General features: G+C 44.9%; 3 protein-coding genes across 3 annotated transcripts; all 3 read right to left on the bottom strand.

Moving 5' to 3' along the window:
- Window positions 1-348: 348 nt before the first annotated feature.
- Window positions 349-3,141, bottom strand: LOC308377762 (keratin, type II cytoskeletal cochleal-like; the record flags this gene model as incomplete). The annotated part of the gene is made up of 9 exons (XM_080854498.1): window positions 349-557; window positions 680-732; window positions 857-1,077; window positions 1,186-1,311; window positions 1,424-1,588; window positions 1,694-1,789; window positions 1,898-1,958; window positions 2,078-2,286; window positions 2,668-3,141. The coding sequence occupies 9 exons, from the start codon at window positions 3,139-3,141 to the stop codon at window positions 349-351; spliced, it is 1,614 nt and encodes a 537-aa protein (XP_080710624.1).
- A 5,896-nt stretch (window positions 3,142-9,037) lies between these two features.
- Window positions 9,038-11,891, bottom strand: LOC308377761 (keratin, type II cytoskeletal 8-like; the record flags this gene model as incomplete). The annotated part of the gene is made up of 9 exons (XM_080854497.1): window positions 9,038-9,252; window positions 9,371-9,423; window positions 9,548-9,768; window positions 9,877-10,002; window positions 10,115-10,279; window positions 10,385-10,480; window positions 10,587-10,647; window positions 10,767-10,975; window positions 11,442-11,891. 9 exons carry the CDS (start codon window positions 11,889-11,891, stop codon window positions 9,038-9,040), a joined length of 1,596 nt encoding a protein of 531 aa, XP_080710623.1.
- A 9,685-nt stretch (window positions 11,892-21,576) lies between these two features.
- Window positions 21,577-24,605, bottom strand: LOC308376847 (keratin, type II cytoskeletal 8-like). The gene is made up of 9 exons (XM_080853331.1): window positions 24,038-24,605; window positions 23,586-23,794; window positions 23,404-23,464; window positions 23,214-23,309; window positions 22,944-23,108; window positions 22,706-22,831; window positions 22,375-22,595; window positions 22,203-22,255; window positions 21,577-22,084 (listed from the first exon to the last, which is right to left on the bottom strand). The coding sequence occupies exons 1-9, from the start codon at window positions 24,548-24,550 to the stop codon at window positions 21,837-21,839; spliced, it is 1,692 nt and encodes a 563-aa protein (XP_080709457.1). The 5' UTR covers window positions 24,551-24,605; the 3' UTR covers window positions 21,577-21,836.
- Window positions 24,606-26,862: the final 2,257 nt, after the last annotated feature.

Raw genomic sequence — 26,862 nt, 5'->3', positions numbered from 1 at the left:
GGTTTGCAACTCAAAACAGATGACACAAGTAAGGATAGCTACACATTTTTGGCATTAAACACTTTATTTGCATTTCACATTTACATTCGGGTTTGGTTACTCTTTGGCATGTGGTGGAGTCACCAGTCACATCTGCAGTGTTGCACTTGTATTTCATCTTGAGCAGCTCAGCGGTTTTGTCACATGCATTACATTGCATTGCAAGTGGGATGGGTGGAGGTTTTATCCCACTCACTTTCTGAGTACACTGACTTGTTGTTTCACAGCTTTCAAACTTCCTGGAGTGGAATTGGGAAGAGAATATGGGGCAAAGATCAGAAGGAAAAGAGGAGAGGTGTTGTTCCTCATTTAGAAGCGGCGGAAGCCACTTGACATCAAAGAGGAGCGAGACATGCTGCTGCTGCCACCGCCAATGCTGAGGCTGGAGCCGCCGCCCATGCCGATTCCGCCGCCGAGTGACATGCTCATGCCAGCGCCGCCACCATAGCCGAATCCACCGCCACCGCCTCCGCCAAGGGCCAGGCCACCTCCTCCTCCAAGGGCCAGGCCAGCGCCTCCTGCAAAATAACATTTTAATTAGTTAGAGGGCAGAACAATAGGAACTGCAAATGATATATGCAGGCAGCATGGTTCATTTCCTGGATTTGTATCCAGTCTTGAAATGAATAAATATACCTACCAGCAGCGCCTGAGGTTTCCTGGACGTGAACTGTTGCAGAGGCACCACCAATTCTGTGGAAGGGATCAAACATTAGGATTTTGTATTTTTTGCCAAATAACAATAGTCAGATAATTCACTAGGAGGTATTATACTTAAGGCAGACCTTTGTAGATGTACTATGTTTCATATGCTTACCTGGACTCCTCTCCTTCCAGCAGGGTCTTGTAGGTGGCAATCTCAATGTCGAGGGCCAGTTTGACGTTCATCAGCTCCTGGTACTCGCGCACCTGGCGGGCCATCTCCTGCTTGGTAGTCTGGAGGGCTGCCTCAAGGTCCCTGATGCGCAGCTTGGCATCCTTCACTGCCAGCTCTCCACGTTCCTCAGTCTCTGTAATCTGGGCATCAATGCTGGCGCGCTGAATTGCAATAAAAGAGCGCAAGTCAGCCAGGTGAAGATTGGTTAAACGTTGGCTAATGATAGCATTAGCTATACTCAGTGGCGATAGCAAAGAGAGGTAACTGACCTGTACTTTGACTGATTCAATTTCCATCTGGAGGCGGCTGATCATGCGTGTGAGCTCAGAGATCTCTGCCTTGGTTGTGCGCAGGTCAACACTGTATTGGCCAGCAGAGGTCTGCATCTCCTCAAACTGTAGAAGACCAAGAGATATTAGCACGAAGTTCCTTCTCTGTGCCCCTTTCAAGAATCAAGGCTCATTCATGACAAGGCACTAAGTGCTGGTGCCAGTTTGATGCACTCACCTTGGCCTGGTACCATGACTCTGTCTCGGCCCGGCTGCGGGTGGCGATGTCCTCGTACTGAGCACGCACTTCGGCCACAATGGAGTCCATGTCCAGAGAGCGGCTGTTGTCCATCTCCACAATAGCAGAGGTGTCCTTGATCTGCGCCTGCAGCTCACGCAGCTCCTGTGTGAGGAAGAGAATGACAGATGTGAATGTTTGATACGAGCTTGAGAACACTGCAAATAATTTTGGATGTGACCCTGTACATGAAGAATAACCATATCTCACTTCTGCATAGACGACCCTGAGGAAGTTGATTTCATCCTGAGAGGCATCGACCTTGGCCTCAAGCTCCACCTTGATCATGTAGGCAGCATCAACATCCTGAAGAAGAATGAAAGAATTGGAAAAAAAGAATAGGTTCAGAGATTACCAATGGGAGATCAAAGCAGAACATTGGGAGAGACTGTAAACACTTTTTTCAGATTTTACCTTCTTGAGCAGAACAAACTCATTCTCCACTGCGGCACGCTTGTTGATTTCAACCTCATACCTGCACAAATGGAGCATGGTATGGTCAGTTTTATAGAGCTAAGAACTGAAACCCTGTACATTCCTTCTATTACAGGTGGTAAACACTGGCAAATGTACATAAATAATTAAGTTACTCACTTCACTTTGAAGTCCTCAACCAGAACCTGCATGTTTTTCAGCTCTCCCTGCAGCTGGACCTGCCCACTGCCCACGCCGTCGAGCTGTCTGCGCAGGTTGCCAATGTAGGCCTCAAACATGGAGTTGATGTTGGAGCGCACGGTGGTCGTGCCCTGGAGGAGGCTCCACTTGGTCTCAAGCATCTTGTTCTGCTGTTCAAGGAAGCGCACCTGTGGGGACAAAATTAAACACCATTAGTCCACTTATATTATACTTAGTTACCATTTAATCAGTGACCCTTTACGTGAACATCTGTGAACATAAGATGGGGTATGTTTGTAAATTGGCTTAAATGTTTTTCACTTGCAGGTTGTCTGGTTCACACCTAAGTTTGTTTGCCAGAATGCCAAGGGTTGTCATATGCTGTAGTAGGGCATAGGCCCTCTCTGGGTCAGGGTTTCAGAACATCTCCTTTTTCTCTAAGTGACTTAGTGAAGACTATTACAGGCAACATCCTTTCAGATGATCAATTGAGGAAACGATAAGCCTAGAAGAACTCTTGCCAGTGCATGTCTCTCTCTGTTGTATTTTGCTAAGAGAAAAGCACTGACCTTGTCGATGAAAGAGGCGAAGCGGTTGTTGAGGGTCATGATCTGGTTCTTCTCCTGAGTGCGGACGGTCTGGATGGTGGGGTCGATCGTCAGGTTCAGGGGGGCGAGCAGACTCTGGTTGACGGTTACAGCTGTGATGGCTGGTGCTGGTGCTATGATCGCACCACCTCCACCACCCATGGCAAGTCCCATGCCACCTCCGCCGAGAGCCAGGCCACTTCCGAGCCCCAGGCTACCTACACCAGCACCGAAGCTGCTGCTGATGCTAGCACTACCTCCGCCGACGCTGGCACCACCTCCGCCGATGCTGTAGCTGTAGCTGGAGCTGGAGCCACCAGCAGCGGCACCGCCACCACCTCCCAACGCCAAGCCACCGCCACCCATGGAGCGGCTGGAGAAGCTCCTCCTCATGCTGCCGCCGCTGCTGAAGCCGCCACTGCTACTGCCACCGATGCTCATTCTGGATGAAGACATTCTTATGCTCATGGTTGCAGTTGCAAATTACAGAGGGCTACAAGCCAACAGAGAGAGGAGAGATAGAACAGGTCTGGAGCAGGTGAGTCCACAAAGAGAAAGGATGTACCTCTGAGTGTCTTGCTGTTGGTGCGATGCTTCTTTATACTGCTTGGAGAGGGGGTAGCTCTCACCTGAGTCCTGCTATCCCCCCACCTCCACTGCCTGAAGACACTCGCCCTGCAAGTTCACCTGCCTGCAGGGGTTGCAGGCAGACAACTGATTGGTGGGGGGACACTCAGCTCTGTAAGATGAGAGGCCTCCAGCACATTCAGGGGCTCTACACACTACAGGTAAAGTCACCAAGGGCCTGAGGGGGATTGTAGGGTGATGGAATGGCAGTCGTGTTCTCTGCTTAATCCCTGTTCCATTCTCATGGATGCCTGATAGCACATTTCTCATGGTTTTAACTCCTTTAGTTTCAGGCATGCAAGTGCTCGGGGATGAAATAGCACTCTTCTGCTTCTCAGCACACACTTCAGTGCTCTCTTCCAGGATATTATACATAGTATCTATTGTTTTGTACTCTTTGTTTTGGATTCAGAATGTGTATTATCATATTGTTTGCTTGTCACAACAACATCTGTAAACACATGTTAAATCTAGTTCATGAAATACACACAAGATAGAGTTAAATAGTGTTAATCTAGAATCTAGTTTTGGACCAGTGGTAGTTTGTGGCATGTTGTAGTCTATAGAAGGTACCAGTTAGAGGTAGCTCTGTATTTTCTTGAGAATGTAGAGTAAATACATGGCAAATTCACAAACAAGATTCATGCAGGCAAGCGCGCAAAAACAATTAACAACGATTCAAGTCATTCCATTCAAATATGGAATTAGATCATCTAATGCGTTCTTTCCATGATCCAACGTTTCATAACAGAAGATTAAGCAATAAGCCCCAAGAGGCCGTGCTTTGCGCTGATTTTAGAACAGGTAAGGGAGTTGTTAGGCACGACGCGAAGCGGAGTGCCGTTAAACCCCCTTACCTGTTCTAAAATCAGCGCAAAGCACGGACTCGCGGGGCTTATTGCTTTTCTAAACCTGTTACTACACATATTTGATATGGTTTCATAATTAAAGACAATTCAATTTAAGAAACAACAGTTTAATGATAAACCGTCATTCTTCCGCCACTAAAAATTATAGTTCCTAAATAAATCGTTGCCACGCAACCCTTGAAGCAACGCAACAGCCAGATGGAACACTGGGTATGAAATGCGCTATATGAATTCCTTGCCATTCGCTGCGCAGTAATATGGAATGTAATCAGGTCAAATTGTAAGGTAATGCTGGATTTTACAACGGCTTTTAGCCAATCACAATCAAGGATTTGAACAATCAGGTTTAGAATTATAGTTTTAGCATCCCCAGTAATACACTGAGCAGAGACCACACCTGTGTTGATCATGAGCCAAACAGGATCCTTATAGCTGACAAGTGAACAGCAAGTCAGGAGGATATTTCTCTTAGAGCAGAATCAGTTTGCAACTGTTATTTCAGGTACTATATGTGAATCTTTTGAGATCTTTTCCTAGATGGTTATAGGCAGTGGGAACCTATTTCCACTTTGCATGTGCACCCCATACCATGTAACTCATGTCTCATTTTTTTTTTTTTACTCTAATGCAGGATAAAGAAATATTTGTATATTTTGTTCAGTATGTTGATTTTTTCCTGGTATCTGTGTTTTTGAAGGTGAAGCTTAAGCTTTTTAAAATATGCATTTTTTCCTAAAAATGAGGACCTAACCTATTTCGAAAGATATGCAAATAGTACATTTTTCCACCCTTAAAAAATGTTGACATTTACGCTGCACACACCTTAATCTCCAAAAATGTGGTTGACCTTTCAATTTGCAGGCAGATCTCAAAGATCTCAAAATAATTGCAGAAAGTGTCGTTAGGTGAAAGAGGCTCATGAGATGGGCAAAGTGGGATGAAGCGTGTCATAAGGTTTCAAATCTTTAGTACACTTGTGCTTTTGAGAATACAGCGTTGAACATACAACAACTGTTCATCTGTTGTTGTGCTTTACCCATATTATTATTACATTCTTTGCTAAACTTTGATGAACACTCGATGAATAACTGCCTCTGTTTATTCTTACATTGTGAGTTCTGGTATATATACCATGCAATATGGAGGAAGCCTGTATTTTCTTGTGGTAGCAATGGTTACCTCCAAAGAAACACGTGAAGCCGGCATCGTTCTGCATCAAAATGGCCTCACATGCTGCTAGGAATATTGCACCTGAAAGAACCATTTACTGGATTATCAAGAACTTCAAGAAGCCATATCGGATTAATTAGCCAATGAGATTGATCTATTTCAGCAAGGTGGATGGAATCTGGCTTTTTAATTCAGTGGAATCTTCTCGTATTGCAGGCTTCATAAGTTCATAAGTTAAGTTCATCATCACTCATTTCCTGCTGTCTGTTTGTTTAGCTTTGTGCACCAGGTAGAAGTTTTACATTCAAATTACTCTAAAATGAGTTATAATTATCTTTCACATTCAGACTAGAAAAATATAATGAATTGATGATGGTATGCACTCTTACAATCCAACAACAATTTAGAGTGAATATGTAACAAGTAATTGTTCTATACCAACCTATAGGTTTATAGAGTTAAAAGACAGGTTTAGCAAGGAGGTGAGAGAAGCTAAACGACTATACTCTGAGAAATTCCAACACCAGTTCTCAGCCAATGACTCAACTTCTGTCGGGAAAGGACTTAGGCAGATTAGAAATTGTAAACCTTTACGACTTGTGATGAGTTTGATTGTCGCTTTGAAAGGCGTTTTATTGTCGCTTTGAAAGGCGTGACATCACCCACCAACTCCAGCGCATCAACTGCACCTCCATCACCACAGGAGATCCCTGCACCTTTCCACAGTTGCCCACCTCAGACCATCACTGACCCTCTCCTGGACCCCCTGCAGTTTGCTTACAGAGCCAATAGGTCTGTAGACGATGCAGTACACATGGGACCTACGCCAGGATCCTGTTTGTGGACTTAAGCTCTGCCTTCAACAGCATCATCCCGGCTCTGCTACAGGACAAGCTATCCCAGCTGAGTGTGCCTGACTCCACCTGCTGGTGGATCAAAGACCTCATGTCTGACAGGAGGCAACACGTGAGGCTGGGGAAGCATGTCCCTGACTCCCGGACCATCAACGCCGGTTCCCCCGAAGGCTGCGTTCTTTTCCCTTTACTCTTCTGCCTGTACACCAACAGCTGTGCCTCCAGTCACCAGTCCGTCAAACTCCTTAAGTTCACGGATGACACCACCCTCATTGGGCTCATCTATGGTGGGGATGAGTCCGCTTAGAGGAGGGAGATTGATCATCTGGTGACCTGGTGCGGATCGAACATCCTGGAGCTCAACGCTCTGAGAACAGTGGAGATGGCTTCAGAAAGAACCTAGCCCCACTCAACCCCATCACCCTGAGAGACTCCCCAGTCGACACTGTGGAATCTTTCTGCTTCCTGGGCAGTGGGCACCATCATCTCCCAGGACCTCAGGTGGGAGCTTAACATCAGCTCCCTCACCAAAAAAGCTCAACAGAGGATGTACTTTTTGCGGCAGCTGAAGAAGTTCAACCTGCCAAAGACAATGTTGGTGCACTTCTACACCTCCATCGTTGAGTCCATCCTCACCTCCTCCATCACCATCTGGTACGCTGCTGCCACTGCCAATGACAAAGGCACACTGCAGCTTATCTTTCGTTCTGCTGAAAAGGTGATTGGCTGCCGCCTGCCATCTCTACAGGAACTTTTCGCCTCCAGGATCCTGAGGCGTGCAGGTAAGATTGTGGCCGGCCCCTTCCCACCCTGGTCATATACTCTTTGAGGCACTCCCATCAGGACCAAAACCTCACGCCACAAGTCCAGCTTCTTCCCCGGATGCAGTTGGCCTCATCAACAACGCCCGGGATCCCCCCCCCCCCCCCCCCCGAAACAGACTCTTATCCCGCCTCTACGCTTTATTGTTTTTCCTATGTTCTGTAGTACTTGTGTTATGATTATTGTCTGCACCAAAATGCCAAATAAAATTTCTGGAAGGGGTAAACTTATTTGTCAATGAAAACAATTTTGATTCTCATTCTATGTGCACTTTTGAGGGTCCTCAATACATATTTTGCTTGGATGTATTTACTTGTATACGGGTTGCAACCACAAGATGTCAGTGTTCTGTAGGCAGAGAGTTTATTTAACTTTAAAGGAACATAAGTTCTTGAAGGCGAGAGTTCCATTGTAAAGAATGTACTTATCTCATGTCGGTTATATTACTGCAACGCACTCTATGCTGGTCTAACAAAACAGATTTTAAACGAACTTCAGCTCATCCAAAATGCAGCTGCTAGAATAGTCACTAGAACATCAAAATGTAATCATATCACCCCTGTTCTTAAATCACTTCACTGGCTCCCTGTTAAACAAAGAATTGAGTTTAAAATGGTCCTTCTTGTCCATAAATCACTTAACGACCTTGCCCCACCCTATATTTAGGATTTGATTTCTTTTTATGATCCATCGTGTTTCACAAGGTCCTCAAGTAAATGTCTTCTCACGACCCCAAGAATAAACACCAATGCTGCACACGGTGCCTACCTCTGGAGTTAAAGTCATCGCAATCAGTGCTCTCTTTTAAAAAGGAAATTAAAACTTTTGTATTTTCTTCAGCTTTTAATTCATGACTATAGGTCTTTTTTTTAACACTTTATTGTATTGTTTTTATTTTCATTGTATTGTTTTTATTCCATGTATATACAAACAGTGCCCTCAGCAATTATTGGCACCCTAAGTGAATGTGTACAAAACAGGCTATGAAAAAATATATCTTTGCTGTTTATCTTCTTGGTCTTTCCCTCAAAATATTCACAAAAATCTTACCTTTACATTGAGGTAAAATTCTTGAAAGAATTCATTTTTGGGACATTACATAAAATATTCAAGTCATATGAAGTCATATGATACTTACATTTTTGTATCTTACTGCAAGAGAAGAGGAATTTTGGGTGACATCAATCCTTTTGTTTGTTCTTTGACCTGGGCTGGATATATATGTAAAGGCCTACTTTTTTCTTTTTGGGCTCTCCTGTGTTTTCTCTCATTTTAACTGGATTGAAGAATGACCACATGATGTACAAACCTTCAAGGGACTTAATATTTGCCTGTATACAATTTCTTTGTTAGTTAGATTCTTGAATTTCATTCAACTAAATTTGAGAGACTTAAGTGAAACTGTCTTGCTTTATGTATTGTTAAATACAGTGTCTCGGACAGATTATTAACAGTTTGAGTTTCTATAAAGAAGGCATTTTGCTATAGTCTTTGTGAGATTTTATTTTGCTGTTTTGAGTCCCTGTGGACATGAATGGTGAAAATGAGGACCCAGCATGACAAAACTGGTTGGGTGGTGGTTTCATACCCACTCACTGAGTACACTGACTGGCTAGAATTAATCCTCTAATAAAGTATTTTCTTTGGAATATTACGTGTTTCAACTCATGTGGTGTGCAACTCAAAACAGACACAATGAGTAAGGATTGCTACACATGTTTGGCATCAAACACTTTATTTGCATTTCACATTTACATTCGGGTTTGGTTATTCTTTGGCATGTGGTCACATCTGCAGTGTTGCACTTGTATTTCATCTTGAGCAGCTCAGAGGTTTTATCACATGCATTTTATTGCATTGCATTGCATGCGGGATGGGTGGAGGTTTTATCCCACTCACTTTATGAGTACACTGACTTGTTGTTTCACAGTTTTCACTTCCTGGAGTGGAATTGGGAAGAGCATACGGGGTAAAGATTAGCGGGAAGAGAGGACAGGTGTTGTTCCTCGTTTAGAAGCGGCGGAAGCCACTTGACATCAAAGAGGAGCGAGACATGCTGCTGCTTCCACCGCCAATGCTGAGGCTGGAGCCGCCGCCCATGCCGATTCCACCGCCGAGTGACATGCTCATGCCAGCGCCGCCACCATAGCCGAATCCACCGCCACCGCCTCCGCCAAGGGCCAGGCCACCGCCTCCTCCTCCTCCAAGGGCCAGGCCACCGCCTCCTGCAAAATAACATTTAAATTAGTTAGAGGGCAGAACAATAAGAACTGCAAATGATATATGCAGCATGGTTCATTTCCTGGATTTGTATCCAGTTTTGAAATGAATAAATATACCTACCAGCAGCGCCTGAGGTTTCCTGGACGTGAACTGTTGCAGAGGCACCACCAATTCTGTGGAAGGGATCAAACATTAGGATTTTGTACTTCTTGCCAAATAACAATAGTCAGATAATTCACTAGGAGGTATTATACTTAAGGCAGTCCTTTGAAGATGTACTATGTTTCATATGCTTACCTGGACTCCTCTCCTTCCAGCAGGGTCTTGTAGGTGGCAATCTCAATGTCGAGGGCCAGTTTGACGTTCATCAGCTCCTGGTACTCGCGCACCTGGCGGGCCATCTCCTGCTTGGCTCTCTGGAGGGCCTCCTCAAGGTCCCTGATGCGCAGCTGGGCATCCTTCACTGCAATCGTTCCACGTTCCTCAGTCTCTGTAATCTGGGCATCAATGCTGGCGCGCTGAATTGCAATAAAAGAGCGCAAGTCAGACAGGTGGAGGTTGGTTAAACGTTGGCTAATGATAGCATTAGTTATACTCAGTGGCGATAGCAAAGAGAGGTAACTGACCTGTCCGTTGACTGATTCAATTTCCATCTGGAGGCGGCTGATCATGCGGGTGAGCTCAGAGATCTCTGCCTTGGTTGTGCGCAGGTCAACACCGTATTGGCCAGCAGAGGTCTGCATCTCCTCAAACTGTAGAAGACCAAGAGATGTTAGCATGAAGTTCCTACCCTGTGCCCCTTTGAAGAATCAAGGCTCTGTCATGGTAAAGTCCTAAGTGCTGGTGCCAGTCTGATGCACTCACCTTGGCCTGGTACCATGACTCTGTCTCAGCCCGGCTGCGGGTGGCGATGTCCTCGTACTGAGCACGCACTTCGGCCACAATGGAGTCCATGTCCAGAGAGCGGCTGTTGTCCATCTCCACAATAGCAGAGGTGTCCTTGATCTGCGCCTGCAGCTCACGCAGCTCCTGTGTGAGAAAGAGAATGACAAATGTGAATGTTTGATATGAGCTTGGGAACACTGCAAATCGTTCTGGATGTGACCCTGTACATGAAGAATGACCATCTCTCACCTCTGCATAGACGACCCTGAGGAAGTTAATTTCATCCTGAGAGGCATCAACCTTGGCCTCCAGTTCCACCTTGATCATGTAGGCAGCATCAACATCCTGAAGAAGAAGGAAAGAATGGATAAGTATGTAGGTTCAGAGATTAGCAATGGGATATCATAGCAGAACATTGATAGAGAGTGTAAACACATTTTTCTGTTTTTACCTGCTTCAGCAGAACAAACTCATTCTCCACTGAGGCACGCTTGTTGATTTCAACCTCATACCTGCACAAATGGAGCACAATCTGGTCAGTTTTATAGAGCTAAGAACTGAAACCCCATGCATTCCTTCTATTACAGGTGGTTAACACTGGCAAATGTCCACAAATAATTGAGGCACTCACTTCACTTTGAAGTCCTCAACCAGAACCTGCATGTTTTTCAGCTCTCCCTGCAGCTGGACCTGCCCACTGCCCACGCCGTCGAGCTGTCTGCGCAGGTTGCCAATGTAGGCCTCAAACATGGAGTTGATGTTGGAGCGCACGGTGGTCGTGCCCTGGAGGAGGCTCCACTTGGTCTCCAGCATCTTGTTCTGCTGTTCCAGGAAGCGCACCTACGGGGACAAAATGAAACACCATTAGTCCACTTATACTATATCATTTTTTTCTCAAGAGGTACCACGCACTCAATAAAAGAAAGGATTCTGTTATTTAAGTTGTTACACGCATCCTGTTCTTTATTTAATTCCATTTAATCAGTTACTCGTTACGTGAACTTTGGCATCTGTGAACAAAAGAAGGGGTATTTTTGTAAATTGGCCTAAGTTTTAGTCTCTTGCAGGTTGTCTGGTTCACACCTAAGATAGTTTGCCAGAGTTCCAAGTGTTGTTATCTGCTCTCGGGCATAGGCCCTCTCTGGGTCAGGGTTTCAGAACATCTCCTTTTTCCCTGGGTGACTTAGTGAAGACTATTACAGGCAACATCCTATCAGATGATCAATTGAGGATACGATAAACCTAGAAGAACTCTTGCCAGTGCATGCCTCTCTCTGTTGGATTTTGCTATGAGAAAAGCACTGACCTTGTCGATGAAGGAGGCGAAGCGGTTGTTGAGGGTCATGATCTGGTTCTTCTCCTGAGTGCGGACGGTCTGGATGGTGGGGTCGATCGACAGGTTCAGGGGGGCGAGCAGACTCTGGTTGACGGTGACAGCTGTGATGGCTGGTGCTGGTGCTATGACAGCACCACCTCCACCACCCATGGCAAGTCCATAGCCACCTCCACCGAGAGCCAGGCCACTTCCGAGCCCCAGGCTACCTACACCAGCACCGAAGCTGCTGCTGATGCTGGCACTACCTCCGCCGACGCTGGCACCACCTCCGCCAATGCTGTAGCTGTAGCTGGAGCTGGAGCCACCGGCAGCGGCACCGCTACCACCTCCCAACGCCAAGCCACCACCTCCCAACGCCAAGCCACCGCCACCCATGGAGCGGCTGGAGAAGCTCCTCCTCATGCTGCCGCCGCTGCTCATTCTGGATGAAGAGATTCTTATGCTCATGGTTGCTGTTGTTAGTTACGGAGGGCTACAGGCCAACAGAGAGAGGAGAGATAGAACAGGACTGGAGCAGGTGAGTCCACTAAGAGGAAGGATGTACCTCTGAGTGTCTTGTTGTTGGTGCGATGCCTCTTTATACTGCTTGGAGAGGGGTTAGCTCTCACCTGGGCCCTGCTATCACCCCACCTCCACTGCCTGAAGACACTCGCCCTGCAAGTTGACCTGCCTGCAGGGGGTGCAGGCAGACATCTGATTGGTGGGGAGACAGTCAGCTCTGTAAGATGATAGGCCTCCAGAACACGCAGGTACTCACACACTGCAGGTAAAGTCAACAAGGTCCTGAAGGGGATTCTAGGGAGGAATGGCAGTCATATTCTCTGGTTAATCCCTTATCCGAACACATGAATGCCTGATAGTGCATTTCTCAAATGGTTTTTAACTAGTTTAGTTTCAGGGATGCAAGTGCCTGGGGATAAAATAGCACTCTGCTCTCTGCCAGGTTATGATACTGAGTATCTATTGTTTTGCTGGGCTGGCTGCTTGTCTTTGTCTGTGTTTTGGGTTGCAGATACCCAGCAGGTGTGGTCGGCTCGTTAGTCATAGAAAAAAACCTCGGACTGGTGTTCCCAGTACTACAAAAGCACATTCCACTGGTGCCAGAGATTCTGACGGAGACTAAGAGAAAGACTCAGAGTGAGAGAAGGGGGAAACTTTGCTCTGTACGCTCTGCTCATCCTGGCATACTTATTGCGATATATAACACTCACACTTACTGACCTAGCATGCATGCATCCACGCCTACGCCACTGTTAAAACTGACTACCACACATCACCGTAGCTTGGACTATTAGTGTCCTCCTGGCTAATTGTAAATAAACCCTTAGTGTTTTGTCTTTAAACCTGTGTGAGCTTCTGTTATTTGTCAGGTCTGAGCCGAAGAGTGAACAGTATGTCAGGAGGATATTTCTCTTACAGAACAGAAATAGTTTAAAACTGATATTTCAGGTATATGTGAATCTTTTGAGGTCTTTTCTTAGATGGTTATAGGCAGTGGGAACCTATATCCACTTTGCATGTGCACCCCTTGTCACATATCTCATTTCTCACTATTTATTAAATCTAATGCAGGATAACGAAATATTTCAATCCTTAAATGTTTTAACAAATTACGCTGCACACAACTTAATCTCCAAAAATGTGGTTGACCTTTCAATTTGCCAGCAGATCTCAAAGATCTCTCATAGTCTCAAAATAATTGCAGAAAGTGTCATTAGGGGAAAGAGGCTCATGAGATGGGCAAAGTGGGATGAAATATGTCATAAAGTGTCACCTGTGCTTTTGAGAACCCAGCCATGAACATACAACAACTACCTCTGTTCAGTCTCTCATTGTGAGTTCAGGTATATATACGATGCAATATGGAGGAAGCATGTATTTTCTTGTGGTAGCAATAGTTACCTCCAAAGAAACACGTACAGCCATCATCGCTTTGCATCAAAATGGCCTCACATGCTGCTAGGAATATTGCACCTGAAAGAACCATTTACTGGATTATCAAGAACTTCAAGAAGCCATATCGGTTTAATTAGCCAATGAGATTGATCTATTTCAGCAAGGTAGATGGAATCTGGCTTCTGCATTAATCAGAATCTGCTCGTATTGCAGGCTTAAGTTCATCATCAGGAATTTGCCGCCCTCTGCTTGTTTGGCATAATAATAAATACTAGTGAGATACATATAACATATGGTATAAGTATTACATTGAAATTACTTTAAAATTAGTTATAATTATCTTTCACATTCAGACTAGAAAAATACAATCAATTGATGATGGTATGCACTCTTACAGTCCAACCACTGTATAGAGAGAATATGTAACAAGTATTTGTTCTATGTGTTACCTACCTATAGGTCTATAGAGTAATACCCGTTTAGCAAGGAGGTGAAACAAGCTTATCGACTGTACTCTGAGAAAATCCAACACCAGTTCTCAGCCAAAAACAGTTCTAAAACCACTTCAATCCTTATACAAAAGTGCCCTCAAAATCCATGATAAAAAGCCACGTCACTACCATCACTGTCAGATACTACAAAAATATGAAATTTTAAACTTTGAGAATCTGATCAAGCACTCGAATATCTGCTTACTTTTTTTAATTATTCATAATGCTGCAGCTCCCCCCTTGAAAAATGATGTTACTCTTTGTTCAGAGAAGATAACACGTACAACCAGATCTGTAACAAAAGGGTGAGTGTAGTGTACCCCAACGCAAAACGCTATTTGGGGAGTCATAATTTTTCTGTATTGCCATAACTCAATGGAACACTCTGGCCGAGACAGATCATTTCATGTAGTTCATGTGTTACTTGTTATTATTATGTGTTGATGTACCATTCCATCAACCTGCCCAGGGACTACAGGTGGAAAATCTATCTACTAGAACCTGGCATAATGCATTTTTTCATACAGGATTAATGTTTTATTGTGCACTGTCCCTGTCTTGAAGAAAAATATTACAATTACAATTCCGTCTGGAAAGGACTGACAACATCCCCCGTGACACCACCCACCAGCTCCAGCCCATCAACTGCAACTCCATCACCACAGAGTGTTCAGGAGACAGATTCCCCGCAAAGAAGACGCTCCAGACTCTGTCTCCCCATCCATTCTGAAGCACTGTGCTGATCAGCTGTCTCCGGTGTTCACATTTTTAACACGTCACTGGAGACATACCACGTACCAGCCTGCTCCAAGACCTCCACCATCATCCCCATCCCCAAAAAAACAAGGATCAGGTGACTTAATGACTACAGACCCATCTCCCTGACCTTTGGTGATGAAGTAATTTAAGTGCCATGTGCTGTTCCACCTCAATGCCATCACTGACCCTCTCCTGGACCCCCTGCAGTTTGCCTACAGAGCCAACAGGTCTGTAGACGATGCAGTACACATGGCAATTCACCTCATCCTCCAGCACCTGGACTCATCAGGAACCTATGCCAGGATCCTGTTTGTGGACTTCAGCTCTGACATCAACACCAGCTGAGTGTGCCTGACTCCACCTGCAGGTGGATCACAGACTTCATGTCTGACAGGAGGCAACACGTGAGGCTGGGGTAGCATGTCTCTGACTCCCGGATCATCAGCACCGGTTCCCCTCAAGGCTGCGTTCTTTCCCCTCTTCTGTTCTCCCCGTACACCAACAGCTGCACCTCCAGTGACCAGTCTGTCACACTCCTTCGTTCGCGGAAGGCACCACCCTCATTGGGCTCATCTATGGTGGGGATGAGTTAGGGTGACCAGACGTCCCTTTTTTACCTCAAAATGTCCTCTTTTTGAGACTTGAAAAATGTGTCGGGCAGGGATCCCAAAATTGTCCGTCTTTCACAAACTAGGTTTTACGCCCTTACAAGTTTTGGAAACAGTATCCCCCTTACGTTTCACTTTCTTGCACAAGCCTTGACTGCAGGGAGAACTGTCATTGGTCAGCCGCCCTCCCAGTGTTGCCAGATGCATGAGTCCACTGGCTGGAGATTGATCATCTGGTGACCTCGTGTGGACAAAACAACCTGGAGCCCAACGCTCTGAAAACAGTGGAGATGGTTGTAGACTTCAGAAAGAACCCAGCCCCACATACCCCCATCACCCTGAGAGGGTCCCCAGTCGACACTCTGGAGTCATTCCGCTTCCTGGGCACCATCATCTCCCAGGACCTCAAGTGAGAATGTTATTGGCAGCAACCTGCCATCTCTACAGGAACCTGAGGCATGCAGGTAAGATTGTGGCCGACCCTGGACATATACTCTTAGAGGTACTCCCCCCAGAGGCTGCGGTCACGTCTCAAGATCTGACTCATGTGTTACATGTACCCACATTAGTCTTGGTCTATAACACCATATATGTTTTTTGAGAGTGTTCTTTTTAGGGTCCTCAAAACATATTTTGCTTGGATGTATTTACTTGTGTACGGGTTGCAACCACAAGACGTCAGTGTTCTGTAGACAGTGAGTTTATTTACCTCTTAAGGAAATGTGCCCTTAAAGCAACACTATGCCACAATTTGAAACTTTTTGAGGTATGGTTTTATTGGCAACTCATTTTGGTACTATCCTCAAATTAATTTTGATGGCATATATTCATGTGGAGGACAGATAAACACCTGTGTCTTTCCCACTAGCCACCCCGGAAGCACTATGTAGTTCTTTGTTCCGGGCTGGAATACCCTGGAAAAATGGAAGAAAAGCTTTCACAGCATGACATTGCCAGCGATACTACCAAAAGACACCAGTTAGCGTGTTGGCAAGCTTCTATCAGTGCCAACTGGGCTGTTGGGGGGGTTTGGCAAGGTTTTTGCCTACCTTTTAGGTAGTTAGCTTGCTAGTTTTGGAACAGAACTACTTATTGCTGCTTTAATATAAGTTGTTAAATGAAAAACTTTGTAAAACATCTACTTTTCTTCAATGTAGCATCTACAATCGGAAAATAAATGGTTTGAATATTATATTGACTACTATATTGATCTTAATTCAGTGCTTAATTCAGTGCTTGACCAAACCAAACAAAATGCTAAATGCCAGCATAACTAAACATATCTAAACACATGCAATACCCCCCCAATCAACAAAACTGGGCTATAGACAGCGTAAGTTGTACCGTGAAGGAGGGCCTTTACGGATCCCGGGTACAGCATACGGCGCGTGTTGCAACTGTCACCAGCCAATTGGGCACTGCTGTGTACCCTGCAAACCTAACCAAGCTTACGACTAAAATCCCCATATGTACTAAACCAAGCAAAATGCTAAATGCCAGCATAACTAAACATATCTAAACACATACAATACCCCCCTAATCAACAAAACTGGGCTACAGACAGCGTATGTTGTACCGTGAAGGAGGGCCTTTACGGATCCCGGGTACAGCATACGGTGCGTGTTACGACTGTCACCAGCCAATTGGGCACTGCTGTGTACCCTGCAACCCCTAACAAAGCTTACAAAGCTTTCAATTTGCACCTCTACAGTGTCTTGAATAATATTTCATTATTTGTGTTCCCAAGTTGAGACCAATTTGTTACAATATAACTACGGCTATGTGCACCAGGTAGAGATTTGACATTCAAGTGACCTTAAAGGGATAGTTCGGGATTTTTGACATGAATCTGTATGGCTTCCCCATCACCAGTGTCATGCAATCACGCTGACTTACCCCCGGCAGCGTCCTGTGAGCAGAGCTCTCGTCCAGTTTTGGTCAAGCCGAAAGTAGTCCGACAGGTTTGCTAGACCCAGCAAAATAAGTGAAAGTCCTCTCTATGGCAGAGGTGGTGTAGAAAACACACACTCTGAAATCCACCTCTGCATTTAACCCATCCAGTGAAGTGACACACACACAGTGAAGTGATGTTTCACACTAACCCGGAGCTGCCATTGGCGGCGCCCGGGGAGCAGTGATCGGGGTTAGGTGCCTTGCTCAAGGGCACCTCAGCCGTGGATGTGGGCATGGGAGAGCAGTGCGCTACTACTTCCCCCGCCCACATTTTTCCTACTGGTCGGGGATCGAACCGGCCACCCTCCGGTTACCAACCCGAAACCCTAACCAGTAGGCCACAGCTGCCCCATAAAAATATGACCAAATAAAACGTTTCTCTTCCCAAAACATTATGTGTTCAAAAGAGTAATATATTTGCATCCCAAAAACATGGTAGTGGAAAAAGTCACACCTCGTTATCACTCGGCCCTATTTTCAGTACGCGCGCGTAGGTTGATTCGCCAAAGTTGCCTGAGAGAAACGTCCGTCACAGGAAAACGATGAAAACTGAGACAACATTTGATAAAATTGACATAAAGCTGAGTGTAAAAAAATGGTGAAGGCTTGCGACTATCCAGGTTGTGGCAACAAAGATGATGGTGAATCGACTCTCAGTTTTCATCGTTTTCCTGTGACGGACGTTTAGCTGTGAGGTTGTGGTATCGCGCGTACTGAAAATAGGGCCAAGTGATAACGAGGTGTGACTTTTTCCACTACCATGTTTTTGGGATGCAAATATATCACTCTTTTGAACACATAATGTTTTGGGAAGAGAAACGTTTTATTTTGCTGGGTCTAGCAAACATGCCGGACTACTTTTGGCTTGACCAAAACTGGACGAGAACTCAGCTCACGGGACGCTGCCAGGGGTAAGTCAGCATGATTGCATGACACTGGTGATGGGGAAGCCATACAGATTCATGTCAAAAATCCCGAACTATCCCGTTAATATGAGTTATAATTATCTTTCACATTCAGACTAGAAAAATAGAATTCATTTGATGATGATATGCACTATTACAGTCAAACCCCAATATAGAGAGAATATGTTTAAACTTTGAAGTGATTAGTATTGGTCTATGTGTATCCTACGTGTCCTACTATGTGTGTTCTTTTGAGGGTCCTCAACACATATTTTGCTTGGATGTAATTACTTGTGTATGGGTCGCAACCACAAGATGTCAGTGTTCTGTAGACAGTGAGTTTATTTAATTGTAAAGGAAATGTGCCCTTCAAATAAGTTGTTGAATGTGACACATGGTAAAGCATCTACTTTTCTGCAATGTAGAATCTACAATCACAATTTAAATGGTTTGAATTTGTATCGACTATTATATTGATCTTATTTCAGTGCTTGATAGCGTGTCGTGCCTAACTGCACTGTCAACAGTAGCCTACTAGATGTTGATTCAGTAACACAGATGTCTCCTTTGCAAATATGTTTTACATGGATAACTTAAGTGTCACATGTCACCTTTGAAGCTCTCCATGTGCTAAGAGGGAGGAAGCAGAGACAAAAAGAAAAAAACAGAGATGGACAAAAAAAGTCACATTATTATAAGGGCCCATTATATCACACTACACTTCCATATGACTCCTCTCTGACTATATATGACAACTATAAGACACTTTCAGCATATCTTAAACAGATTACATCTCTGTGGGTGTTAGCCGGTGCACTAACCGCTCTCAATAAAACACTCAATAAAAGGCTTCTTGTATTTAAAGAGAACAGGTTCCAGTAGAGCATTTATAGCGCACTTTTAATAAGCTGATCTGCAGATGCACATTTACATCTGGTTTTCATTTGAGGCAGCATTGATTAAAAAATAACCTTGAAAGGCTTTACCAGTATAGATACATGATGAGTAACTGAAAACAGCTGCTACCAGCTTAGGTTAGAGTTCATCAGAGACAAAAGAGTTAGTAATCAGAGAATGTAATTTGAAACTGATCCAATCTCAAACTGGGCCCTACAAACAGAGATGGGAAATATGGGATATCAAAATTAAAACCATGCCAAAAATGTAACCAAGTGTTATATATTATGCAATGCAATTAACAATAGATAATTAACAGTTTGAGTTTCTATAAAGACGCCAATTTGTTATAGTCTTATATTTTATTTGGCTGTTTTGAGTCCCTGTGTAGGCCTTGAATAGTGAAAATTAGTACACAGCATGACAAAACAGGTTGGGTGGTGGTTTCATACCCACTCACTCTCCAAATACACTGACTTGTTTCAACTAATCCTCTAAAAAAGTATGCTTTCTTGAAATATTACTTGTCAACTCATGTAATGTACATCTGTCCGAAGTCCCCACCTGCTTCAAGCAGGCCACCATCATCCCCATACCAAAGAAACCATCCACACCTGTTTAAAGGACTACCGCCCTGTAGCACTGCATACGGCCCAAACCTCACACCACCCTCTCCCACCTGGAAAAGGGTTACACATATGTGAGGATGCTGTTCATGGATTACAGCTCAGCATTCAACACCATTGTGCCTTTCAAGCTTGTCCCTAAGCTCAGGATCCTGGGCCTTAAAAACCCCCCTGTTCAACTGGATCCTGGACTTCCTGATGAGCAGACCCCAGGTGGTTAGAATGGGCAACCACACCTCCTTCTCACTGACCCTGAGTACCGTGGCCCCCCAGGGCTGCGCACTAAGGCCCAATTTACACACAGGTTTTCGTGATGTCGGCACAGCTTTATACAGCGTCTAAACACAAATTTAACTGTCGGTGTGCCGATGTCGGCCGAATTTCAGCCGACAGCCCCGTACCATTCGCCCGACAGCCCATCGGGAGTCCCCGACATCTTCAAAGTGCGTGTAAATGCGACCCGACATCTGTTAGGCATATTACAGACAGTGTTGCTAGGCAACATCGCTATCAACAGAGGCAAACTGAGAAGCTTCCTGCAGTGTGTGTAAATGCGCCCCGACATCTGCAGATGTCGCGCAGATGTCGCTGACATCGCGAAAACCTGTGTGTAAATTCCCCTCCTGTAAAAAAGTCCCCTCCTGTACTCTCTGTACATGCAGGACTGTGTGGTAAAACACAGTTCAAACATCATCCTGAAGTTTTGCAGACGACACTACCATCCTGGGTCTCATCTCTAACAACGATGAGACCGCCTATAGAGATGAGGTAAGGGGCTTGGTCTCATGGTGCCAAGACAACAACCTGTCTCTCAATGTCTGCAAAAACCAAGGAGATGATCGTGGATTTCAGGAAGCTGCAGAGAGGGGGGTCACGACACTATTCACATCGACGGAGGAGCTGCAGTGGAAAGAGTCTCCAACTTCAAATTCCTCAGTGTGTACATCAAGGATAACCTTACTTGATCCATGAAGCGGACTCGGTGGTCAAAACTGCCCGAAAGTGGCTATACTTCCTGAGGAGACATAAGAAGTTTGGCATGTCTTCTAAAACCAACCTTTACAGATGCACCATTGAGAGCATCCTCTCAGGCTGCATCACTGCCTGGTATGGTAGCTCCTCCGCTGCCGATCGCAAGGCCCTGCAGACGGCGGTGAAGACGGCGGAACGTATCTTCGGCGGCCATCACCCTTCCGTGCAAAGCATCTATAACACAAGATGCCTGAGAAAAGCACGGAACATCTTAAAGGACCACAGCCACCCAGGCTATGGAATACTCACACTGCTGCCGTCTGGTAGACGTTGCCGGAGCATTCGAGCACGGACTACCCGACTCACAAACTGCTCTTTCCCCTAGGCCGTAGAGCTTCTGAATCAGCAACATTGACCCACTGAACAGTCGCCATCACCATTTACTTACTGCTCCCCCACTCATACAACTACTCTTACTACATATACTGTATATGCATAATGCACATATTTTGTATTTCATTTAATTTAATATTTCTCACTCCTTCAGCCTGTAAACTGCCCTTCTTTTATTTAAAATTATTATTGACACACCTTCTAATTTTTTGAGAAGTGTTTTCTTTACGTTTATTATTTACTATTTTTTGTTTAGTACATCATTCCATATGAGTTCTTTCGTGGTTTAAATGTCTTTAGTATTAAACTACAATGTAGAAAATAATAAAAGTAAAGGAAACACTTCTAAAAAAAATTAAAGGGTGTCCAAACCTTTGACTGGTACTGTATGTTATATGTTATGATGTTATATGTCATATGTTATTTTTGTACCTTGTATGCCGTCTACTACGTAGATGTTGCCTGCCAAGTCATAAGAATTTCGCTGCGCTGAAGCAATTTGGTGCATGTGACAATAAACACTTTGACTTTGACTTGAACTCAAAACAGATTCCACAAGTAAGGAAAGCTACACATGTTTGTCATCAAACACTTTATTTGCACTTAAAATTTACATTTGGGTTTGGTTACCCTTTGGCATGTGGTGAAGTCACCAGTCACATATGCAGTGTTGTGCGTGTAATTCATCTTGAGCAGCTCAGCAGTTTTATCACATGCATTTCATTGTATGCAGGTTGGGTAGAGATTTTATCCCACTCATTTTCTGCGTACACTACACTTGTTGTTTTACAGCTTTTCAAACTTCCTGGAGTGAAATTGGGAAGAGCATAGGGGGTAAAGGTGAATGGGAGGAGACTTTCCTCATTTAAAAGCGACGCATGCCACTGGACACTGTAGTGGAGCGAGACATGGAAAGGCTGCTGCCGCCACCGCCAATGCTGCCGCCGCCCATTCCCATGCTCATGCCGCCACCGCCGCCGCCGCCGTAGGACATGCTCATGCCGCCACCGCCGCCGCCGCCGTAGGACATGCTCATGCCAGAGCCGCCACCATAGCCGTATCCACCACCTCCGCCTCCGCCTCCGCCTCCGCCAAGGGACATGCCACCGCCTCCTGCAAAACAACATTTGATATAGTTAGAGGGCAGACCAATGAAAAGTGCAGATGATATATGCAGCATGGTTCATTTCCTGGATTTTTCTGCAGTCTTGAAATTAATAATTGTACCCACCACCACCAGCTGAGGTTGACTGGACGTGAACTGTTGCAGAGGCACCACCAATTCTGTGGAAGGGATGAAATATTAGGATATCTGTATTTGTCGCCAAATAACAATAGTCAGATAATTTACTTCGAGGTATTACATTTAATGCAGTCCTTTGTAGATGTACTATGGTTCATACCTGGACTCCTCTCCTTCCAGCAGTTTCCTGTAGGTGGCGATCTCAATGTCGAGGGCCAGTTTAACGTTCATCAACTCCTGGTACTCGCGCACCTGGCGGGCCATGTCCTGCTTGGCTCTCTGGAGGGCTTCCTCAAGGTCCCTGATGCGCAGCTTGGCATCCTTCACTGCCATCTCTCCACGTTCCTCAGCCTCTGCAATCTGGGCCTCAATGCTGGCGCGCTGCATTGCAATAAAAGAGCGCAAGTCAGTCAGATGGAGGTTAGTTTAACGTTGGCTAATGATAGCACTAGTTATAATCACTGGCAATAGCAAAGGAGAAGGTAACTGACCTGTACTCTGACTGACTCAATTTCATTCTGGAGGCGGCTGATCATGCGGGTGAGCTCAGAGATCTCTGCCTTGGTTGAGCGCAGGTCATCACCGTATTGGCCAGCAGAGGTCTGCATCTCCTCAAACTGTAGAAGACCAAGAGATGTTAGCATGAAGTTCCTACTCTGTGCCCCTTTCAAGAATCAAGGCTCTGTCATGGTAAAGTCCTAAGTGCTGGTGCAAATCTGATGCACTCACCTTGGCCTTGTACCACGTCTCGGCCTCGGCCCGGCTGCGGTTGGCGATGTCCTCGTACTGAGCACGCACTTCGGCCACAATGGAGTCCATGTCCAGAGTTCGGCTGTTGTCCATCTCCACAATAGCAGAGGTGTCCTTGATCTGGCCCTGCAGTTCACGCAACTCCTGTGTGAGGAAGAGAATGACAGATGTGAATGTTTGATACGAGCTTGAGAACACTGCAAATCATTTTGGATGTGACCCTATACATGGATTATGACCATCTCTCACCTCTTCATAAATGGCCCTGAGGAAGTTGATTTCATCCTGAATGCCATCAACCTTGGCCTCCAGTTCCACCTTGATCATGTAGGCAGCATCAACATCCTAAAGAAGAATGATAGAATAGGCTCAGAGATTAGTAATGGGAGATCATAGCAGAACATTGGTAGAGAGTGTAAACACATTTTTCTGTTTTTACCTTCTTGAGCAGAACAAACTCATTCTCCACTGAGGCACGGTTGTTGATTTCAACCTCATACCTGCACAAATGGAGCACAATGTGGTCAGTTGTATAGAAGTAGTAGAACTGAAACCCCATACATTCCCTCTATGACAGGTGGTAAACACTGGCAAATGTCCATTCATAATTAAGGTACTCACTTCACTTTGAAGTCCTCAACCAGACCCTGCATGTTTCTCAGCTCTCCCTCAAGTTTGACCTTCTCATTTCCCAGGCCGTCGAGCTGTCTGCGCAAGTTGCCAATGTAGGCCTCAAACATGGAGTCGATGTTGGAGCGCACGGTGGTCTGGTCCTGGAGGAGGCTCCACTTGGTCTCAAGCATCTTGTTCTGCTGTTCCAGGAAGCGCACCTGTGGGGACAAAATCAAACACCATTAGTCCACTAATACTATACTTAGTTTTTCTACAGAGGTTACACAGCACTCAATAAAAGAAAATATTCTGTTAAGTAAGTTGCAGTAGGCTTCCTGTTCCTTCTGTATTTCCATTTAATCAGTGACTCATCAGTGATTGAGGACACGATAAGCCAAGAAGAACAGTGTCTTGCCAGTGCATGCCTCTCTGTTGGATTTTGCTATGAGAAAAGCACTGACCTTGTCGATGAAGGAGGCGAAGCGGTTGTTGAGGGTCATGATCTGGTTCTTCTCCTGAGTGCGGACGGTCTGGATGTTTGGGTCGATCGACAGGTTCAGGGGGGCGAGCAGACTCTGGTTGGTGGTGACAGCTGTGATGGTTGGTGCTATGAAACCACCACCTCCGCCACCCATGGCCAGTCCGAAGCCACCTCCACCTCCGCCACCCATGCTCATTCCGAAGCCACCTCCACCTCCGCCACCCATGCCCAGTCCGAAGCCACCTCCACCTCCACCAGCACCGAAGCCGCTGCCGAAGCCGCCGCCACCACCGCCGCCTCCCATGCCACCGCCGCCGATGGAGCGCCTCATGGACACGGAGCTCATGCGGGCACCGCCGCTACCTGCCATGGCCGACTGGCTGGAGAAGCTCCTCCTCACGCTGCCACCGCTGCTGAAGCCGCCGCCGCCACCGCTGCTGAAACCGCCACTCATGCTGCCACCGCTGCTATAGCTGGAGATCTTCACGCTCATGGTTGTTTCTTGGGGAGGGCTACAGGCCAACAGAGAGAGAGGAGATAGGACAGGAGTGGAGCTGGTGAGTCCACTAAGGTGTGTCTTGTTGTTGGTGCGATATCTCTTTATACTGCTTGGAGAGGGTGTGGCTCTCACCTGGGCCCTGCTATCACTCCTCCTCCACTCTATGAAGACACTTGTCCTGCAAGTTCAACCGGCCTGCGGGGGGTGCAGGCAGCCTTCTAATTGGTGGGGAGAGTGCCATCTCTCTGTAAGATGCTCACCCAGATAAAGTCAACAAGGCCCCGAGGGTGATTCAAGGGTGGTTAGAATGGCATTCATATGCTGTAATTAATTCCTATAACTTTTCACATGAAGTTTTAATAACACATTTCTCAGATGGTTTTTACTAGTTTAGTTTCGGGCAAGCAAGTGCCTGGGGATGAAATAGCACTCCTCTGGAAACGCCCTTTAACTGCACACGGCAGTGCTCTCTGCCAAGAGACGGCAAGGCCCTGAGGGGGATACAGGATTTAATTCTCTCTGTAAAGCGACAATGTATTGCTCTGGCGCTATATTTATACATTTGAATTTAATTTAATTCAGAATGTGTATAATCATATTGTTTGCATTGCCAATAAAATGTTGTAGAAAAAAACTAAAAATGTGCAAATATATAAGCATATTCTGTGCATATCAAACTTAGCTTGTCTCAAAAAAGCTGTTCCACATTTCAAATCTAGGTACCTTTTATTTATCTCCATACAAGTGAATCAACTTAAGATAGAGTTAAATAGAGTTTATCTAGAATGTACTTTTGGACAGTTGTAGTTTGTGGGAGGTTGTTGTCTATATGTGGCACCAGTGAGGAGCAGTTGCTCCGTATTTTCTGGAGAATGTAGAGTAAAGACACGGTGACATTTACAGGCACAAATTCACACACAAGTTTCATGCAAGCAAGCGTTCAACAACAATACATATTGATTCAAGTAACTCCATTCAAATATGGAATTAGATCATCTGATGCGTACTTTCCATGATCAAATGTTTCATCACTGAAAGATTAGAATGTCATCCTCCCCAGTAATTACCCTCAGCAAACACCTGTGTTGATCGTGAGCCAAATAGGATCTTTATGGCTGTCATGTGAACAGTAAGTCAGGAGGATCTTTCTCTTACAGAGCAGGAAATGTTTGCAAATGTTATTTCAGGTATATGTGAATATTTTTAGGTATTTTCTTAGATTTGGCTATTAGGGCATAGGCAGTGGGAACCTATTTCCACTTTGTATTGTGCACCCCATTTCACTTACAGTATCTCTTGTCTCACTGTTATTTACCTCTAATGCAGGATATCAAAAAATTTGTACATTATGTTCAGTACAGTATGTTGCTTTTTACCTAATATTTGTCTATCGTATCTCTGTGTCAGCTATTAAAGCTTTTTTGAAGGTGAAGCTTAAGCTTTTTGAAATCTGCATTTTTTTTTTTTTATTGTCTGGAGATTAGGGTGTGTGCAGCGTATATGTCAACAACATTTCTTTCTCATCTTGAAATAATTGTTTTTGACATTTACACTGAACACACCCTAATCTCCTGACAAGTGGTTGACCTTCAATTTGCATGTACCAAGTTTCATACTGTCTGGGAAAGGAAGGAATGTGTCTAAAGGGGTTGATTCTCTTATTTGCTTTTGGATGCCTCCTCTGCATATATATATACAGTATGTGCAAATCATATGTTTGTTACTTGTAAAGCCTTTCAAGGATCAAGGCTCATTTCTAATCAAAACTGCCTCAACAAGGAAATCTGATGTGAATGTGGCTGCGGTTCAGCTTATCAAAAGTGTGCTATAAATGCCCTCCTGGAACCTGTTGACTTTAAATACAACAAACCCAAAAAGCCTTTTATTGAGTGTTTTACTGAGAGCTGTTAGTGCACATGTTAACACCCTCATAGATGTTATCTGTTTAAGATATGCTGAAAGTGTCCTATAGTTGCGAGTAGTCATAAGGAAGTGTAGTATGAAATAATTGGCCTGAATAATTTTGTCTCTTTTTTTGTCCATCTCTGTTTTCTTTCTTTTTGTCTCTGCTGCATGTCATGTCTTTGCTCCTCCCTCTTAGCAGATGAGATATCTTTAAAGGTGACATGTTTGTATACAAGTTGCAACCCGCATACAAGTAAATACACCCAAGCAAAATATGTATTGAGGACTCTCAAAAGAACACATTGGTAGGTAACACATAGAACAATACTGATCCCTTGTTACATATTTGCTCTATATTGTTGTTGGACTGTAAGAGTGCATACCATCATCAAATGAATTGT

The sequence above is a fragment of the Sprattus sprattus genome, assembly GCF_963457725.1.
Source record: "Sprattus sprattus genome assembly, chromosome: 16".
NCBI classification, from domain to species: domain Eukaryota; kingdom Metazoa; phylum Chordata; class Actinopteri; order Clupeiformes; family Clupeidae; genus Sprattus; species Sprattus sprattus.
The sequence above is the reverse complement of the archived record's forward strand: the minus strand, read 5'-3'. Positions and strand labels throughout refer to the sequence as shown.